The sequence below is a fragment of the Centruroides sculpturatus genome, unplaced genomic scaffold (assembly GCF_000671375.1).
Source record: "Centruroides sculpturatus isolate CEXI.00-Female unplaced genomic scaffold, Cexi_2.0 scaffold1014, whole genome shotgun sequence".
In the NCBI taxonomy this organism is placed as follows: domain Eukaryota; kingdom Metazoa; phylum Arthropoda; class Arachnida; order Scorpiones; family Buthidae; genus Centruroides; species Centruroides sculpturatus.
In genome coordinates this window covers 254,632-276,142 of record NW_019385381.1, presented here as the reverse complement: position 1 = coordinate 276,142, position 21,511 = coordinate 254,632, and the positions used below count along the sequence as shown (strand labels likewise).

The window sequence follows — 21,511 nt, the reverse complement described above, 5'->3', positions numbered from 1 at the left end:
GGTTTTTATGAATCCATTTTCTACGAGTCCAGCCAATCACAGCCCGGCACGTATGCAGTTTACGGACTACGGCTGTTTGAAAGGTTTCTTCCATAAAATTAATCGATTCTAGACTAATTCGACTCAACATTTCCAAAATACATATAATTTTTTGGGAATAATCCATATAAACTATGCTATAAACAAAAAATTGTAGGATTACTAATCGAGCGTGCACCGTTCGACTATGCCATTGCTTAAGTTTGTTTTCGTCGTGGAGCTTGTCATCGAATGGCGCTTGCGTGCTTCCTGATAAATTATTTTTTTTTTGTGAAAAATTCACTGAACTTTGGAGACATCATTAATATAAATATAATTTTTATGGACGTTAAATAATAAATGGTTTTTAGTAGGTCTGCTGCTCATTTAAACTCAACAGTTTGTGTAATATCCACTATTGGTCTAGATTTGACCAATCCTGTCGCGACACGAGTCAGTGATGACGTTTTACCGAATTATATAAGTTTTAGCATGTTTGTACGAATACTGTTGCAATTTTTTTACCATGATATACGAATCTGAACTATAGGAACCCGTGTTATAGCGGGGTCAACTGTATTTTTAATTAACTTTATAAAAATTTCTATTATTAATGGTATTTAACTTTAATAATTACACTTATCAGATATATTTCAGTAATTTTGTATTTCAGAAAGTTAGATTTCAAACCTGAATATTCTTGGCGAAATTGATTTCCAATAGTTCCACAAAAAGCAACGTTTGTAGCAATAGAAATTGAGCATTTTCTGAAATAGCAAATATTGACTGCTGAAATATCATCTTTTATCTTTACTGTCCTTACTTTTCTATGATTACTAACCTTGAAGTTGTTTTCATAAAATTCATGATTTTATTGGCACATATCAATGCTCTGGAGGCATCATCTTGATGAGAACAGGGAGACAAACCAAAGGCAATTTGAAAAATGTATCCCTATTAAAATTAAACTTAAAAGTAAATAAAATGATTGAAAACAATGAATAAAATATAAAAAATACTAGCAGATGAGCTGGCATTGCCCAAGCAAAAAATAACAACAAAGAATTTTTAAAATGTGTTAGATTGGTCACTTGGTGTGATAAACCCTTATAGTAAGATAACCTTCTTAGTTATATAAATCAAAACTATAATATAACAAACATTACAACAAAAACCATATAGAGTTTGGTTAGTTTAGCCTACTATTGTCATGTTTATCACAATACTCTGTACAAAATGGTACAGTTTCATTGGTCAAGTAGACAGCATTTTTTCTAATGTTAGCTCTAACAAACTGTATAAGCTGTACACAGCCAAATATCAAATGGTAATCTGCAATAAATCAAATTTTGCAAAAAGCAGACAAAGAAACCACTTAAAACATATTTTGTGCAGGCTGGTAACCTTGTATTATGTAATTTTCCTATTCAAATACCATTGTACTGCTAGGTCCAATAGGAAGAAGGGAGTGTTGTGGAAGGAGATTACAGTAATTTGACTAAAAGTAGTCATTGACCTACTTTAATAGTTGATGACCATCTTCCCAGAAGAGAGGATGGTCATAAACTACTAATTAATACTGATCTACTATTAATATTTAAAAAGTTATCAGTGTTGGATAGATTGTAATTGAAGTTGCTAACCATAAAGTGAGGGGACTGAGGGAGGAAGATTTCAAAACAAAAAATAATGATTATATGTGATATTATCATCATCTCCATTGCCGTCTGGACTGCCGAGCAGTCCACAACATGTGGAAACATTGAGTCAAAGATCGATGCCTTGTTTACAAACAACACAACTCGTTTATTAGACAATTTAACTTACAAAAAGTTCATAGTCACGAAGGGTTTCAGTCCTTGTATACTTCAGCTCATAGTCTTCAAAGAAGAGGAAAGTCCAGTGACAAAGGTGGTTTCAATTCACTGACCAGATGTTGCATTCTAAGTCTGGTTGATGAACAGAAAACAATGTCCGATTATTGCAGATCGAAATGTCCAAAGTTTCTCTCAACAAAGGTCTATAACTTTCAGAGGCTACATCAGCAAAGGACGAAGGTGGAGCCTTGTGGGAAACACCCCAATGAGGGACATAGCCTCATGGGACACCACGGCAAAGAACAAGGTGTCCTTGAAAAAGTATTTTGCAAAAATAATTTAGTTCACAAACTTCTTCTAGAAGGCACAAGAAAATACATAAAACAGGACACGGTAAATAATAAACAACAACCTTAATGCAACATTTTAACCAGTTATTTTAAATATTACAAATAAAGTTGACTGTTAATTGTCTGTTCATCACTTTTAAATTTAGCCTGAATGATGGGGTAGAAACTGAGCAACATTCCTTACATTGATAAACAGCCTTTGCAGAAGGCAAGTCTCTTGTAGAACAAATAAATGCATTTTCATTGCATTTTTTGTTGTTTTACTTCATGCATTTTTCTGTAAAGAACCTCCAACAGAAGTTTTTGAATTAAATTTTTTTTTGCAAACCGTCTTCCATGTCCTTCACATAGTCTGTGTACAAATTTTTGTATTAATCCACTTATGGGTTACAGCTACAGAGTGCTCTGAATAGGAAAACTTTAATTATGGCCAACCTGTATATTGTTTATTAAAATATACTACAAATGCATTGCAATTTTTTGTATTTCAAAAGAGGGAAATCTATTTCTTTTCAATGATTATATAATTCTTTTAAATGATTGTATTTTAACTGCTTTTATGAACTATTTTAGTATTTAATATCACTGTTATAATTCCTGTTTTACTTTTTATCAAAAGTATATGCAACACATCACAAAAAATTACAAGACAAAACTAACAGAATTTAAATAGAAAATTTTAAATTATTTATGGTTTTTCCAGAGCTTGCTTTCTCTTTTTTTTGTTCAAATAAAAAATATTTGACCAATGTAAAAATTCAAAATATTATTCATAATAATTCAAAACTAAATCAAATTTTAAAAAATAATAATTTAACCCTTCTGGATTTTATTGCAAGGAAATTAAGCATTAATCAAAAATATATTGTCCTCATTTTCCTACAGTCTTAATGTGTAAGATGCAGAAAAATAAAAACAATATATTTTTAATTAAAGATTTATTACAAATTAAGATTTTTGCTCAATTTTGAATAGCTGAAAAAAAAATCAGCATAAAATTCCAGAGAAGCTAATATTTAATATCAACAAGTTTTTTAATATAAATTAATGTAAATGTCCAAAAAACTAGTTAGTCAAAATAATGATGTCCTTTCACATTTCAAATAATTTCAAGTGTTATTTTTGCAAAAATAGTTAATATTGAATATACTGTAATAAATTCAATCAAAAAAAATATTTGTGGCTTTATTTTAATTTCCAAACTAATTTTATTCACTTTTTATATAAATCATTTTTTGTGAATTATATTTCTTTTTCTTACTGCTGATTTCCTGTTTAAAATTTATTATAAGTGTAAGTGTTTTAAAATTTATTTTATTTTTAAACTTTAATAAGTCAAAATATTTAAAAATTCTAATTAACTACAATATGTGTTTTCAAAAAAAACTAATGCTGTTATGAGTTTACAATCAAATTAAAAAGATATTATAATTAATATCTGCAATAAAGTATTTATGTACAGTACTTGCTATAGGTTCAGCCTATAGCAAGTACCAGTACAAAATAATTTCAAATAAAATAATATTTTTTAAATACTCAAACTAGATCCTATTTTGTAAGAATTTAACAAATGATATAAATCATAACTTTATTAATCTGTGAATATTTGAATTGCTGAAGATGAGTTTTAACTACGATAAAATCAATACATTTTGTTATATTGTTAAAGATATTTAGGATAATGCATGATCAGGAGTAGCTTGAGGAATAATTTTCAAAAAACAATTCTACAAAAGATAAAGAAATTATAATTAAAATTTAAGAATTCTACTCATATACTGTATTTAAAAATAAATAAATTGTATTTTTATAGGCCAATTTTTAAAAATATAGAGTTACAAATGACTTTGTTTGTTTGGAGTGTCAAAAAAATCTAGAGCTGATAGATGATACTACACATGATATACTTAATATATAATATTTTAACATAAAATATTATTTAAAGTTTTCAAAATAAATAAATGATTTATAATATACTTACTCGCTTCAAAACAATAGTTTTATTCAACAGAAATATTCCTGAAAAATTATAAATGTTAATAAATATAACAAAATATTTTATTTTTCTTTGACAAAAATTAATTCAGATTATAGTTTAATTTTATTTAAAAGTATTATAATTAACATTTCAAATTTTCTGTGTTTCATATATACTATAATCAGAATTCTACAAAAGAGCAAATTTTAGCTAGTAAACACAGCAGCATGATTGCTACACAGAAATGAAAAAGGAATTAGTGTTTTTATATATTCACATAATAAAAAGACATTAGGATCCCTTTTGCTTAGTTAGCATCCTGTCCATATTATGTTTTAATGGCCTGCTTGCTTGATATGTAAGATACTAAGAAGGAGAAGTGAATGATTGGTTATGTAATTGACTTAAAACTGATGCAACTGGCATATAAATAACAACTCTGTCAATTGGTTACACGGAACACAAATTAAAGGGGTGTTATTTTTTCTCTCTTCCTGTGCTTTGTTATTGCCTCCAGCAGGTCACCTCCTATTTCAGATGATCAATCTAACCAACTTAGCTTATCTGTAATAACTAGGAGTATCTAGTGTCCAATTGAAAACCAAACCAAACCCAGAACAATTTCATGTGAATAAGGTATTATGATAATTTGTTAATAACTTTTAACATGATAATTTTGATTATATTATTTCTAAGTTTCTTGAAATTAACTTAAAATACTGTTTTGTTATTTTTTTTAACATGGAACATGGATTATATACAATAATTTCTTTGTGTTTCTATACTGATACCATTCTGAGCAAATTAGGTGCAATAACTATTTCTAGTGGTTGCATTTGCCATTATTAACTAATAAATTAATTGACTTATGTCATAATTACTTCCACACATCAGATATTCCTTCAAGTGCAATGTAGTTAACAAAATAATATGAAATAATTGGCAATGTAATAACAATCTACTTGTTTAAAAACAAAAAATTCCTTTCAAAAACAGCAGATGGCATTAAAAATTAATTGATCATATATGATAATTCGCTATGAATGAGATTGAGGTTTATTTTAAGGAATAAGGAATAAAGTATATACAGGTAACCCCCGTATAACACGGCACTTCTATAGCACGGATTCGCTCTAACACGGTTCGAGAATTGGTACCATCCCCCGTATAACACGGTACTTTTATAGCACGGATTCACTCTGACACGGTTCGAGAATTGGGTAAAACCCTCGTACAACAGGAAATGTAATAAATTTTTACATACTTAAGTAATAATAGTTCACGAAAATTATTATTTTCGTGAACTATTAGTACTTAAGTATGTAAATTTTCTCTTCTCGCCTTCTGTCGATACACGTGGTCCTTCTCGAAACTTGTTTCAATGTTGCCAGATCGCGACGCTTCTGCTTCTGATGTTGCCGAATGTTTTTCCCTTATTCCATACTTGCTTTATTCTTCATAAGTGCTTAGCACCATATAAGGAAATTTATAAAGACCTTTTAACTAGAAGCAAGCAATCTAAAATTACATACATTTTGCAAAAGGTAAAGCATGGATCTGAAGATAATGCAGAAAAATGCTCAGAGGATAAGGATAACTTGCCAAAAAGAAAACGCTCTCGGTTAATTAATAGTGTTTTTAGTGATGACGAAGAAAACATTGTTTAATTTATGTTAATATGTATCACTTAAAAAAATTTTTATGAAGATATTTATCTTAATTTTGAAAATATACTAGCATGTTTTTTAATTTTTGGAACCTAACCCTCCTTTTCGTATTAGTTCTTTGTTTTGTATAACACGGATTCGCATAACACGGCAATTTTTTGGAACATAACTACCGTGTTATACGGGGGTTACCTGTAATTCTAAAAATTTATTAATATTATAATAGATCATTTTCAATTTGAATAAAAATTGCAGACTAAAAATAAATATATGAAAAGCTAGCAGCTTCTAATACAACTGGATGTGTTGTCATAATTATCCTAAATTATCATTATTAATAGTTACTGTTTCTTTAAACATTGTTACTTTTTAATATTAATTTAATAATGTTTAATTTATAAAGTAATAATGTTTTTCTAATGGAACAATTATTTACCAATTGTTTTGATTATTACAGAACTAATCATCATGCAGAAGAGTCAATTAGTACTATTAACAATTATCAAACAATTAATTGGTACATATCTACTAGAGAAAATAGTTAAAAAACTGCAACTAGAAAAAAATACTTATGAAATTTAAATGGAATACATTGATTAACACTGATAATCAAAATATAATTATGTTATTTAATTGTCCCAAATTTCAGGATCATCTAGTAAAGGTTATAATAGATTTAATGGAAGGTCTATTGAAAATTGAGGATGTGGAAGATGATGATACAATTGAAATCTTTCAATTAAGAAATGAAAAAGCAGAAATATGGCAAATAATGTTCAGAGTTTCATGTTTTAGATATCAGTTTAATTCCTCATTCATTCAAACAAAAAACAATAATCCTTTAGATCTTTGACAAGATATGCAAACTTCAGTGGAACTTATGAAAGGATCACAGAAAAAAAAAATCTTATTTAATTTCTTATTATTTTGCAGCAAAAATCAGGAATTAACAGTAATATTATGGGATGATTACAAAGGAATCTCTTCTACAAAGGAAAAAATTAACATATAGTTTTAGTATAGATAATTTGGTAAATACAGAGAACTTCTTATATTTCTCATTACTATAATCTTGATTAAAATTCTTAAATTTAAACAAAGATAATAAATAAATTTACTTCTAAATATAATGTGGTGTATCCCTGTTCATGCTAGACTCTTCCAACCTATGTGCATTTTCTGGCGAGTTTTGGGCTTGAGGGATTTTTCTTTATTGGCCTACGTCACAGTGTAGGAGGACAAGGGTGAGGAGAAGACACGGAGGTGATGACGAGGGAGGAACACAAGGAAGGCTTAGTCAACAGTGATTTAGAGAATTTTTTGTTAAAGAACTGGTACCATCAAGATACAGAGAAGGATTGGTATATGGATATTTTGTCTTGTTGAAAGATGCCCACATGATCATATTGTATCCTCTCAATTAACTGAGATAGACATCAAAAATTGCCCAATTCCCTAGACAAAGAAAAGGAATTCCCTTCTAATATAATCTTCCTATCTTTCTTTCACTAACATAAGTAATATTAGTTTTAGTTTAATATAAGTTAATTTTAATTAGTAATATAAGAAGATTGAAACAAATTAAGAACTAGCCTGTTTTGGAACTCGCACATGTGATTAGATCTACGAGCATTGTTAATGAGGAAAAGTAAACAGTTCAAACTCTATATTGTAAAAAAGTAAAGTGTAGTATTACGGACAGTTTTGAGATTTGTAATTTGAGTCGACTGGAAATAAATAGACACCATTATTGTATCTTTGAAATACGTGGTAGTCCATGGTGCATTACTTATATAAACATGGTTCTCATTAACCCATCACACCACAATAATACATAGGAAAATTTGAAAATTATTAATTGAAATCGTCAAGGGCTAGGAAATAAAATGGTCTCAACTAAATACTTTGGTCCTCAACTAAGTTTGACATAATTGGATTAACAGAAACTTGATTGACAAACTCTTTCAAAGAATCTGTTTCTTTTACAGGTCAGTTTTACATTTTGACAGTCTGGCTCAGAAAGCATTACATCTTGGCCATCTAAGAGTATTTTCTAGTCAAAAAAGAATTAAGACAGATTAAACATGTGAATTTAGCAACTGAGTACATAATGGTTTTAATATTGGTTAAAAATTTAAATCTGATGTTTTGAAAGATAAAATAATAATGATTATGGTGGCATACTTACTGTCCACCTAATTTTACTAAATTTCTTACAAGTATTTTAAAGACTATTCAAGACTGAAACCACATGACTCTATACAAAATAATCTGTGGAGACTTTAATTCTAGAGTAGTCCAGAATATAATCTTCAGATCTACTAGATTAATAAGCCTGAAACAGGATTATAAACTCTTTATTCCCTCTTATAATTTATATAATTTTTATACTTTTGTTTTGTATCCTCACTATTCTAAGTAGAATATAAGAAAAATTATTATTTGAAGATTGTCATGGAATTATTTCAGCATATTTAATTCACTCAAGCTTATGTTCTTATGTAATTAACTAACAATGTTTAGAAAACTTTTATGTTAATTATTATATAGTACACAAATATTGTATTCATCACTGACAATATATAAATAAAGATTTGATTTGAAAAAATATTTAAATTTTCTCATCATATATTTTTTTTCAATTCTCAAACTTTATTTTTTAAAATATTACTCCTTTCTGTATGTATAGTTTGTGTATATGTAGCAATTTTTCAGAATATAAACTCATAAACAAAGCTTCTACTATATTACATTTTATTCTATATTTCATATAACTATATCATTTTACAATCCTAATAATTGAATAAATATATAAATAATTGAAATAAATATATAAATGACTAATAATTGAATTTTAGTCATTTATATATTTATTTACCTTCAGCATTAGTAGTAAATGTGTAAATGACTTCAATCACTTCATTGATGGTGGTAGTATCAGGTTGGACAGTTGAAGATTGTAGAAAAAGTAATAACATTGTGACTTTTCGCACTTCAGACTTACTGTTTAGTTGCTTTATACTAATCTAAGAAATAAATGGTAAAGTAAAAAGTACTCAATTAGCACAAGAACAATTAATTAAAATGCTTAAATTATACTCTATTGTAACTACTGTATCATCAATTAATTACTTTGGTAATTTAATCTATTAATTTTAAGTACAATGATGCAGAGGCTCAATGGATGAGGCAAAATGTTTACTGTGAGGATCGTAAAAGTGTAAAAAGGGTGTGTTAATGACAGAACCCAGATGGGACGAACACTTTTTCGAATTGTAAAACAAACGTGACGCGATGATAAACAACAGGGGGGAATGTCGACAGAGAGAAAGAGCTTTGTCGAGATGCCTGCGAACAAGTGTAGGGTCAAAGCAATCGAGAGAAAGGGGGGTCTTAGAACAAAAGGGACATCTGTTAAGTAAGAACGTGGTAGGGGATAAATGGCCACAGGAACATCTGGTGGACTGTTTAAGTTCAAAGATGTCCGAGAGAAGAGCCATAACGGAAAAAATTATGAGCGCGAACATTAAAAGCCCCGTCATCACCTCTCTGACCTTTTCCCAACCCGGATCGGTCTCAAGTTTCGCCTAGAAACAAAGGAATGACCAATTGGGGTAAGGGAGAGGGCGAACAGGACCAATCAAAAGGGTGAGATTCGGGGAAATCTTATAAAACCTCCGAATCTCAAGGACAAGGAGAGAGATTCTCAGCCGCTTCTCTCGGAGCCGATTTGCAGCCAATCCTCGGCGGTTCCACCCGGACAAGGTTCTCCACCAGTGACCAAAATCTCCGTGCATCCGCAACATCACCGGACAGAGGCCCTGTGCAACGGACACTCTCCTGTCAAGCCTGGGACCCCAGTCAGCGCCCGTTCGTCGACATCAAGGAGCTCCCACCAAAGCCGATCTAGATCGCATTGTTATTGTCATTCTGTAAGTTAACCTTATGTCAAAATAAATGGTTTTCGTGTAAGACACTTGTCATCTTTGTCTCCTACCGCCACCACCCACATACGATTTGATCCTAGGTTTTCCTGATGTGCAATGAACGTATTGCCCCCTAAAGTCGGCGACCTTACATTACTGCTTCAAGTGAGAGGGGTGGCAAAATGAGTGGTCAAAATGTTTAAAAGGAGAAGAAATAAATAAAAATGAAAATTTTAAGCCAAATACAGTAAATTTACATTAAAGTTGTTTATAAATAGTTCATAAAAGAGTGCTAGCATTAGAACAGTTCTCCTATTGGTAAGTGTTCTGGAAGCAGTGGCAAAACTCAGTTTTGCCTCAGGCACAAGTTACTGTAGAGCCAGCACTGTAATGATAATCAATTTGAAATTTTTTCCTACTTTTAAAAAATAGTACATAAGTCAACATTATTAATCCTAAATGAATTGTAAAATAAATCCAAACAAAACCATCTGAGATGTAAAAAAATTATTCCAAGTAAAAATTTATGATAATTCAGATCAGGGATGGGCAACCCACAGCCTGTATTAATATTTTTTGCAGCCTGTGTCACGTAAAATATGAATAAATATATCAATTTTCCAGCTTAAGGAAGTATGCAGCAAAAATTCAAATATTATTTTCTACAACTTATGTATGTGAATAGTTTTTCCGCAATGAATTTAGTAAAAATTAAAACAAGAAACCAGTTAACAGACACATNAACTTCTAACTTTCCCTTTCAGAAGGTTGCGACAGATATAGTAGGGCCTCTCCCTGTGTCCCAAAATGGTAATAGATATATACTTACTATTATTGATATATTCACGCGGTATGCAGAGGCCATTCCCATACCTGATCAATCTGCCTGCACGATAGCTAAAGCAATCTTTGATTACCTCATATGCAGATATGGGTGTCCTGACTTAATTATATCTGACCGGGGGGCTAATTTCACCTCCAGACTCCTGGAGGAGGTGTGCAACGAGCTCTCAATTAAGCACAACATTACTACGGCTTACAGACCTTGTTCCAACTCGGTGTGTGAACGTTTCAACAAAACTATATGTGGTATAATCGCGAGAATATCGGGAGGCGAAAACCGGGAGTGGGACAAATTCATGAATCAGGCTATGTTTGCCTATAACAATTCCACCCACTCTGCCACTAACGAGTCCCCTGCTTTCCTTCTTTACGGGTTCGACCCTCGGTTCCCCGGTGCTTTCCCAATGGAAACCTCTGCTAATGATCGTGAACGCGATCAAGATTGGGGTTTTGTTAAAAGATTAAACATGATAAGGGAAACCGCTTATGATCTGGGAAGGAGGCGAAATCGGAGGAATCGAGAAAGGATAAATGGCAATAGAGGATGTAGTAGCTGGAAGGAAGGTCAAAGGGTTTGGCTCATGCGTAAAGGCAAAAGGAAAGGAAAGTTTTCGCCTAAATATATGGGACCGTACAGAATAACTCGGATTCTAGGGCCAGTTACGGTGGAGCTGGGGGGTAACTGTAAGAAAGACAGGTATATTGTGCACACAGATCGCATAAAAAACTGCTACTCCCCAATGTATAAAGAACCAAAAAGGAACAGTCGTCACCTCCAAAAGATGGGAAGCATAGATGGAGAAGGGAGGGACGAAGAGGACGAAGGAGCGGACGAACAAATAGCGACATGGATCCGTTCAAGAGCAGCAGCACATCGTGAGCATCCACCTCAAGCAAGAAGAGATAGTATAGAACAAGTAGGAGATAAGACTGCGGGGGAAAATGATGTGAGACCCCAGCCTCGTTATAACCTGCGAGGGGGGAGGATCGATTACCACAAGTTGCACCATGGTGCTTGATTCTAAAGGGGGGGCATATGTGGCGGTACGCCATGTTTTTGTACATAGGGGTAGATATAAGTTTTATTTCTCCTAAATTCCTTTGTCTTTAACGTCTGTTTCTAGAACTTTCTAACCTATTCTTTTTCTGTGGGTGGGGGACAACCTTTGTCCAAGGACAAAGGGAGAAGACAAAGGGGGCATTAAGAAGCCCTGAGGCCATCAGGAGAACGAACGGGATACTTTTGAGTCAGCGTCCGAGGTGTGCAGACGTAGGAAAGAGCAAGCTAGAGGTTTGTCGCCTAGTGGGACAAAGTAAAAGAGAAGGCTTGGAAGTGGTTTGCGAACGGACGAAAATTAGAAGGACACCCAAATTAAGACTTCGAAAACGCTCTCGAATTCTCAAGAGACGGAAACGAGAGGAGGAAAATTGATTCAAGTACCGATATAGAGAAGATCGGAGACACCCAAGTTTACCCGGGTACCCCCACAAAATCTGTCCTTTATACTTGTCTCTTCTCTTCGTATCTCTTAATTTCTTCACCCTTCTTCCTTAGCATATAAGCTAGATTAAGGTAGATTTAAGTAGTTGTAGTATCTTAAACCATAATCCTTTTATTGTCGCGAGCACGTGTTCTATTTGTGAAAATATAGAATTTTGTCGGACGGATTCGAACTTGTGCACGTACTATAGTTTTGGATCAAGTGCGTTTAGTGTAAACGAACCAGGTGTACGAAGGACTAAGTAGCTGTAGTTGAATAAATATCCTGTTTAATTTTATGGTTACTTCTTTGTCATCCTTCTTTTGTCCTCCACACCACCACATCATCACCGTTCACGAAAGGGAGCCCTCATCGCCACTTATCCTCTAACCTGGCATTGTCTTCACTGACTGTTATCGCTGAGGACCTGTACCGACCCTCATCAACGCCATTTGTGCCCCAAGACAACTTGTCTGATCCGTTTAGAAAATGTCTGACACTCCGATCCCAACTCGTAGAGGTATGATACCCATTATTGTAAACTCTCTCTCGGCGCAGTACATCCGCAATAACTTCTATGTAGCTAGATTATCTAAGTTATGTCCAATAAATTCTTGTTTTGTTGTTAACTAGTGTTTTTAATTCGAGTATCGCCAACGTCTTACCAATGACCCCTCTTTACCTCTCCACTCGACCTGACAAAAGAATCCCAACTTTCTGGGATAGCAAAACATAAACAAGCCATCCACTGACCAGTGGGCAGTTCTCACCAAACTGTTGCCTATCAAAAAGAGGTAAGATTTTGTCCTACCTCAGGCTACCCACAAAAAAACGGCTCCATGGGAGGGAAATGTGTACATCCTTTTTAGTAAAATTTAGAAAAATGGATCTTTTCTTTGTCTAATTTTAATAAATATATTTAATTTAAATTGAGCTTATTTATTTAATTTTATATTATTCAGTCCGACCCTCACATTATCTTTACCAAAGTGTGGAATTCTTATGCTTCTGACACCACTATGTTTTATGGCAAACCTAGATTTTACTTTTCCACACATTTGTGGAATGTGCACAAGCAGTTACGTATGGAGATGAATGTGTGTAGATGGAGGAGGAAAAGTTAGAGAGACAGGGAGATCCGGAAAGAATGCACTTTGTATTATAAAGAGACAAAGACATTACCTTAACAAAAGGTTTTATTTGTCTCTGAAACGCATGACTGTTACAAATTCAAATGCAGCGAGAAACAGTGCTGCCAGTCCGAGAGACTAACTACTGTGGAAAGAAGTGTTGCCACACTACTACATTCTCCCCTACTTACATTACATAATATAGTCCTTCAAATAACTGGGCTGACAGCGCTGCCTTGCAGGACGAGGCAACCCAATTACTTCTGTGGGGATGAGAAAATATCTTTTTCTTCTACTTGGGAGGGATACAAATCACTCTCGCAAGGTGGAGGAGGCATTGCCTGAACATCAGAGCTAGCTTGATCAGGAATCTGGGCTGAAATATTAGAGAAGGCTGTGCCATCTTTCGAGGATTCAGGAAAAGGTTTACCTCAAGGAGCAATGTGTCTTAGAGACACTGTTGATGTCTGCCCATCAGGGTACTGAATGTGAGCATATTTAAGATTAACCTCCAATAACTGGACTTCCTCTACTAGAGGGGCATATTTATTGGTGTGGTTATGTGAGCGTAGTAGGGCAGGTTCCGGTGATAGCAACCAAGTTTACTTTAATTTCAAATTTTGGATGTGGTACATAAGATCAAAGGTAAATTTCATTACTTCTATAAAAATATAAAAAATTTAATGCAACTATTTTAATATATTTAAGATGGATCAGGCATGATCTCCAGCACAATGTGTTTCAGGGTGAATCTAGTGAGTCCCATGGCCACTTCCATTTCTGAGAACATGATCCACCAGTTCTCCAGGATGGCCTGCTTCTATCATGCAATGTTGGTTGATATTGTCACTGTCACTTTCCTTTCAGAACCAGTTTCCTTTTCTGTTAGCATGTCATGAATATATAGCCTTCCACCCAGTAGTACACAGTTTTCCATGACAGTGCATGATCTCTGCAAACTGTCACCAATTGCCTGCGACTCTCTGCAATGCTCACATCCTCTTTCCAGAGAAACCAAGTCATCTACTGTTGCCCTTGATGATTGCTCTCCATGATGTCAGTTCATGCAATGACAGTGGCTGAATAAATCTGCTGTGAAGTTCATGGATTTCCTCCCCTCTCTCCAGTGTTGCTGCCACCTAATAGCATACCAACATCTTAGTTAGTGGTAACTGTCGTAACAGTTAGACTTGATATGTTTGCTGGAGATTGTGGAAAAACTGGTTATAATCATATAACAGTTTGCTTGACAAAAGAATAAAGATTACACAAAAGATTACAGAGATTGACTAATAAAAGGTCATTGCTAAAAAGGGGAGAGTAAAATGAGGTCATTGATAAATGACTAATGGTTCACCAAGGGGTTAACAATGGCACCAACTTTTTATTATGTAATGGAAAAACTTTACAAAAACCGCCATGACACAATATGATAAATGCATCAATGATATATTTATCAACAACTTCAGTTGTTGCATTCTGACAATAACAAGCCAAATGGAAGACTATGGATTGCGGGAAATTTGAAAATGTATATCAGTGTTTCATTATGAGGGGTGTGCACCCCTCATAATGAAACACTGATGCTGAAAAGCTTTGATGCTGAAATAAAAGGAAACTAAAATTTGCATTTTCAAATATGTAATAAATAAATTATTTTATTAATTAAATTTACTGTATTTTTGCAGATTGACCAGCATGCTGCATATAACTGGGGGAGACCAGCATGACGGAATTCTCATGGTTATTGGCATGCCAGCTAAACTTGACTAAAAATAAAATTAATCAAATTTAACAAAACTAATTGTTAATTAAATGTTGAAAGCATTCTTTGGAGTACAATAAAATAATAACATTGTAATTTGACTGACTTAAAATTAAGAAGAAAGTTTTTGTTTATAGGTTGACCTTAAAAATAACACCTTTCTCTCAAATTTTGCACAAAGCAGATGTAAATTGGTGTAAGTTGAGATAATTTACATCAAGTTTCTAAAATTTAATATGTTTATTTTTGCATTTTTGAATCAAAATACATTAAAATAAATATTAAAATAAAAAAAATGATTTTCGGCATTCCACAAATATTTTACATTGTTAGAAAGAAGATAAAATGAAGAAATTAAACATATAATTGTAGTTTTTGATGTAATGCTGACAGTTTCACAGTTTTAGACTAAAAACTTGTTTGTTTTTTAATGTGCCCTGTAGAGAGTGATGTATAACCTAACTTAAACAAGCATGTTGGTATTCCCCCGGGATAAACTGGCATGCTGGTTTTTACCATACAGAAATATCTGATTTCATGGTCTCCTCTGGATAGACCAACATGCTGGGCAATCTGTGAAAATATAGTATCATCATACTATGTTTGTATGCATTTTTTATTTTAAATATAAAATAATATATTAAAAGTTCACACATAATTCTTATATAATAATTATTACTGCCATAATGTAAAAATAGTGCTAACATTTTCAATTAAACATTAAACAAATAGTGTTATAATAAATAATTTTAGTTACAACATTATTTAGTGTTGTAACTAAAATTACTTATTGTAACACCATTTGTTGCATTATAATGGCTTTCTCATTAAACTTTAGAAAAAATTAAATCATCATATAATTTTATTATTCAATTAAGGCAATTTCTTAAAAGCATAAAAATGACTTACTAATTAAAAATTTAATCAAAAAATGATACATCTAACTTACCAATTTAACTACAGAAGTCACAAAAGCTCCAATAATTGGTAAATGCTGTTTTGTGCAAGATTGTATTATGAATTCTCTCTGTTTATCTGGAATTATTAAATTTAAAAATGATCGATATTAAAATTTTGTTTCACATACCAGATGATCATAATTAACATACCCTATTCGATGCTATCTAGAGAGATATTTAGAAGTCTAAATACAGGTAACCCCCATATAACACGGCACTTCTATAGCACAGATTCACTCTAACACAGTTCGAGAATTGGGAACATCCCCATACAACAAGGTGCTTTTATAGCACAGATTCACTCTAACACAGTTTGGGAATTGGGTAAAACCCTCGTACAACATGAAATGTAATAAAGGGTGTGTTCTTTTATACCTCCGTGCTAGCATTCTAATTTTTTTTGTGGTAACTTTGAATGCTCTTTTAACAAATAATCCATTCAATGGTTAAATTTTACAATTGGGACCCTTCTTTTGCCTCTAAAAGCTCATATTTTAGAATTATAAATTCCTCCATCATAATACTATTAATAGTGCGGGCACCACCATCTTTCTTTCTTTCACCATCATTCCTAAATGCCTACAAACAGAAGCACACTCCCATTGTAGTGGAGACGCAAAGCAACCGCTATTAACAAACGCACCCAAAAACTGTTACCAGTTGATAATGCTCATGCTGAGATCATCATATAGGATGAATAATCTTCTGGTAAAATATTTACTTAAATCATAAATAAGTATTTTACCCATAAAAAACATAAATAATAAATCCATTTAAAAAAAATTTAACAACATGTTTTTTAATTTTTGTAACCTAACCCCCCTTTTTGCACTAGTTCTTTGTTTCGTATAACACGGATTTGCATAACACGGCAATTTTTTGGAACGTAACTCCCATGTTATACAGCGATTACTTGTACAACCAAAATCTGGTATGGAATCATTTCAGGACATGTGGAAGACATTTCCATAAAAAAAATAGTTTGAAAAACTTACAACTATAGTACTTTTAACACTTTTGGCACTGCAAGCAACAAAAATTTTATTTGTACACTTGTACTATATAGACTTTGGTGATACAGTAGACAGTATTGAATGAAAATACTTTAATCACAATCACCCAGTATTAAAAGTGTAATGATAAATATGATATACTGTTCAAAAATAGTTATCCTAAATAATCTGATTAATATGGCACAATGCCATCATGAAAATATGTTTTACATGTCATAATCGTTATTAAAAAAAATTATAAATGTATCAATACATATTTCATAAATCTTATTTACACATATTTAGTCATAGCTCAATTTAATGTCAATTTTGCATTTTATATAATATCAGATACATGCCAGATATTACAGAAAACATGAAATGTTTACAAATTAAGACATTGTTGTAAAATTACTGTATTTTATGGTATATAAGTTGCAACTTTTGTCAAAAAAGAAAAAATTTCCTTGCATCTTATGTATAAAGTTGCAATCTCCTGTAGCCTAATAAATTTCCCAAATGGCCATCAGTAGACTACAGTAACAGTGTAGCCCAATTCTTGAATAAAAATATTACTGTTTAATTAAACATACTATTATTATTATTAACTTTAATTATTTAAAATGGAATTATTGTAAATATTAGATAATGTGAGGTGATTATCAATCAGTCAGTCATCACACTAATATAAATCTTCAAAGTTAAGCAGTAACCTTTTCTAAACACTTATACATGTTACTATATATTTATGTCATACCATGTGGGATGGCTTAAATTCACTAAATACTTTATTCTAAATATTGTGTACTAAAATGGGAATGCATCTTATGAGCCCATATATCTTATAGAATGTAATACACAATACAAATTTAAAAATATAAATGATAAATGATGATAATTCTCTTTATAAGAGTATTATTTTATATATTAACTACAAACTTGTATTATATATTACTTCTTTATGATTCTATACTTCTTAACAGTAAGGTGTCACCTATCATCATGGGAATCTGGGCTCATCCAGATTCCCATGATGACAGGCAAATCTAATCCAGAACTCAATGATTTATCATCATGGGCAATATAAATTAGTACATAGTTCCAATTTCTAATCCTTGATGGTCAATTCAATTGTGAGTCAGGTTGCCCATAGCTGATGTAACTGTGGCCAATCATATAACCTAACTATGCTAGTATTCATTCACTAATCAATTTATAAAAGTTAAAATTTTTTATATTTTTTAAAAAACAATATATTTATCATTGACTATAAAAATAATAATAATGTTTTTCTTTGAAAAATACTTCTAGAAAGTATTTTCATATCTCTGTTATCACGGAACAAAATAATGATCTATCAATAATAAAATAAACATGATTTGTATCTTTTAAATAATATATCAGCATGGCATGCCATGAAAATAATAATAATAATAATTCTTCATAAAAATTAATAAATCAAATTAATTTACTTACATATAAAATTAATTATTTTTGGTTATTTTTTAAAATATAATTACAACACTAAGACAAGCAATCAAATAGATTTTAAAAATATTCAATTCTTTATTTATTATTTAAATGATGTAAAACATTAACTCAAATACTTTATTTTAGCCACAATTTTTAGTACATTTTGTTTAATATTTCTATAAGATTAAAAAAAAGTTTTATTTTGCATATGGCAAACATATTCAAAGAAAACAATTTACATTTTTTCTATTCTTAATTCTAAACTCAATAAGATGTGAAAGTTACTTAATTCTTAATTGTTTTTCAACATTTTTTGTAAAAGTAAATGAATTCATAATTTTTTGTAAAGTTTGATGGTTTATATACTTATAAACCATCAAACTTTACAAAACCCCTTTACAAAACCAAAAAATATGAATATTTTTTTTCCATCCATCTCATTTCATAAGATAAAGATATAACATTTAGAAGCATTATGGAATAATAAGATTTAAATATTTTTACAGAATTTAGTTTAAAAATATACATACGTTTTTGTTTTCTTTTTTCTGTAATTTTTATCTCTGGTAATTCTTCATATTTTATTTCTTCTTCTTCTATGTACTCAGATCTTATTATTTTAATACTGTCATCTTTAATTTTAGATTCTGTACTATTTAACAATTTAAATTTAGATTCTTCTTCTTGTGAAGTTGCTTCTTTGTCATGTTCTTTATCTAAATTAATCTGTTTCTCTTCCCCATTTCTACTTTTTCTTCTTAAGCATTCTATTTTAGTTTCATATTTTTCTTTATGTGTAATTTCATTGTTTTTTAATTCTTGATTTTTTAACTGAATTCAAATTAAATAATAAATTAAAAAAAACTATAAAAATATTCTTTTTGTTATTTTTAAAGTGATTATTTTTATATATTTTATTAAAAATCTACTAACTAATATTTTTACATATTTGTTTTCATTTAAATAAATAGCATGATATGTAGATTGATGGTGATTTAGATTTTTCCAAGCAGCAGCAGTCAAAATTACTTCTCCTGACAAACACAAACATTGTGCTTCTTGAGCAGACAATACTGCTGGACCAGTAATTATTAAATCTATATATTCATTCAATTTTCCTCCTAATAAAAAGTAAAACTTTCCAACAGAAAGACCTGAAATGATAAATTAATTACATATATTCAATATTTTAAAATAAATAAAAAATTTATTAAGTTTTACCGAATTTGATAAACAGTTTTGATTCAATATATGTTTTATTCATTCCATATTCGTTTACTACGGAAAGTGCACATTTTGCCGCATCATCTGTTATATTTGTAATATCTGAGTCCTTTTCAGTTGTCCATATGCAGAGAAAGCTATTACCTGTTTATAAAGTGCAAAAGAAATGAATTACCATATATAAAACAAAACCACTATTAGAATGTATAGTGTAAAGAATTATCTCTACATTATTGTGCTATGAAATATCAACAAATCACAAGTTTTAATATAATTTAATATATAATAAAACACATCTTTTGATTTCCAGCAGTATTTTAATACAATAAAAATGTTTTCGACCTGTTCATAGGTCTTCCTTGGTTAAGACTTAATAGAATACATAAATAAGCATTTTTTTAAATAAAACTGAACAAATGTAGAATTACAAACTTAGAAGTTCTATATTATTATATTAAAATACTGCTGGAAATTGAAAGATCTGTTTTATTACACAATCATTTTGCATTCCAGTTTACTTTAAGAATGTAATTTAATGTTTTAATGTTTTTGATCTTTGTTGATTTGTTCATATAATTTATTAATAAATTATAAAATTATAGCATAACAGCAATTAAAACAACTCTTTTCCTATGCACAATGATTTTAAGAAGAGAGAATTAAGAGAGCTCATTGAAAATTTATTACAGTCAAGTCTACTTAGTAGAGCATCAGATAATGGAGCAGTTTGCATAAGAGTGTACTCTTTTGTGTTCTTGATTTTTCTTCTATGTTTTACATTAACAGGACTCCTGTTAAAAGACAACCAAATAACAGAGCAATATGTTTAACTGACCACCATGTTGGCAGTATTTTTAGAGCAGCAGTCCAATTAAGGAAGCACTAATCCAAGGAAGATTTATAAGGGGCTATTTGATGGTACATCACTGTTCAGGCAGGCTCTCAACACTATGGTATATTTGTGACGTAGTAAACACTAGTATTGTGTTTTATTCCAAAGACACATGGCAAGTTTTCCATCAAATTCCTTTATTAGTTGAGTGTTTACTATGCCACAATTATAAAACAGGACACAGTTTCAAAAAACAAATCACTATGGTATATGTTACAGTGGCCATAGCGTGGGTATCAGCCACCTGAGGCAAAGGAAAATTTTGCCATCCCCTTATTTAGGTATCGCAATTTAAAAGACTAAAATTCAGTTTCGTCACAGAATAAGTAATGAAAAATTCCATGCTAGTGTTGCCACCTTTTTAAACTCGCTAACCTGGATGGCAGGTGAGGTTTGTTCAAACAGAAGTTCCTGACTTATGCGTATGTCATTTTGCAATGCAAAGAATAATGTGCAGTGCATGTTGGTTCTAAATCAGTTATAGTTAAGGACTGGGGACTTGTGTAGAAGCAAAATAAGTAACCTAAATGTTCTATTGGATATTGGACATGTGTATGTGTAGTCGTACGCCATATGTTGTATTTATTAAGTTAAGTTAGTTTAGTTATTTCCTGCTATCCTTTGTTCTATTATTCTATCCCCTTCTAGAACTTTCCTATTTTAATCCCTGTCCCTTGGGTGGGATGACCACTTCCGGGGAACGGAGGAACAAAAGAGGTTCGAATTACCCTGAGGACAAGGAGGACAAGACAAAGGCATTCGAGGACGGTACCGCAAGGAGTACAGACGTGGAGAGTAAACGCTCAAAGATCGCTTAAGACTAACGGAGATATTGGAAGGACAGGAAGAAAGAAGTTCTCATCCGGCAATAGCGCCATAAGAAGTAAGGAAAGGAAGGATAATACAGAAGGAGGCGACAACAATTCGAATCAGACAGATTCATCGTGTGTCATCCCACCCAACAACAAAGAATCATTCGAACACACCGACAAAAAA

The 21,511-nt window shown here is 31.5% G+C and overlaps 1 protein-coding gene across 1 annotated transcript in view; it reads right to left on the bottom strand.

Moving 5' to 3' along the window:
- Window positions 1-21,511, bottom strand: part of LOC111638354 (adenylate cyclase type 10-like) — a 65,973-nt gene that overhangs the window by 9,560 nt on the left and 34,902 nt on the right. Inside the window, exons 8-15 of the mRNA XM_023384052.1 lie at window positions 19,621-19,767; window positions 19,333-19,553; window positions 18,930-19,230; window positions 15,925-16,010; window positions 8,709-8,856; window positions 4,167-4,204; window positions 860-972; window positions 709-785 (exon numbers count right to left, since the gene is read on the bottom strand). Coding sequence (XP_023239820.1) covers window positions 709-785; window positions 860-972; window positions 4,167-4,204; window positions 8,709-8,856; window positions 15,925-16,010; window positions 18,930-19,230; window positions 19,333-19,553; window positions 19,621-19,767 — 1,131 coding nt within the window. The remainder of the gene's footprint in view (window positions 1-708; window positions 786-859; window positions 973-4,166; window positions 4,205-8,708; window positions 8,857-15,924; window positions 16,011-18,929; window positions 19,231-19,332; window positions 19,554-19,620; window positions 19,768-21,511) is intronic.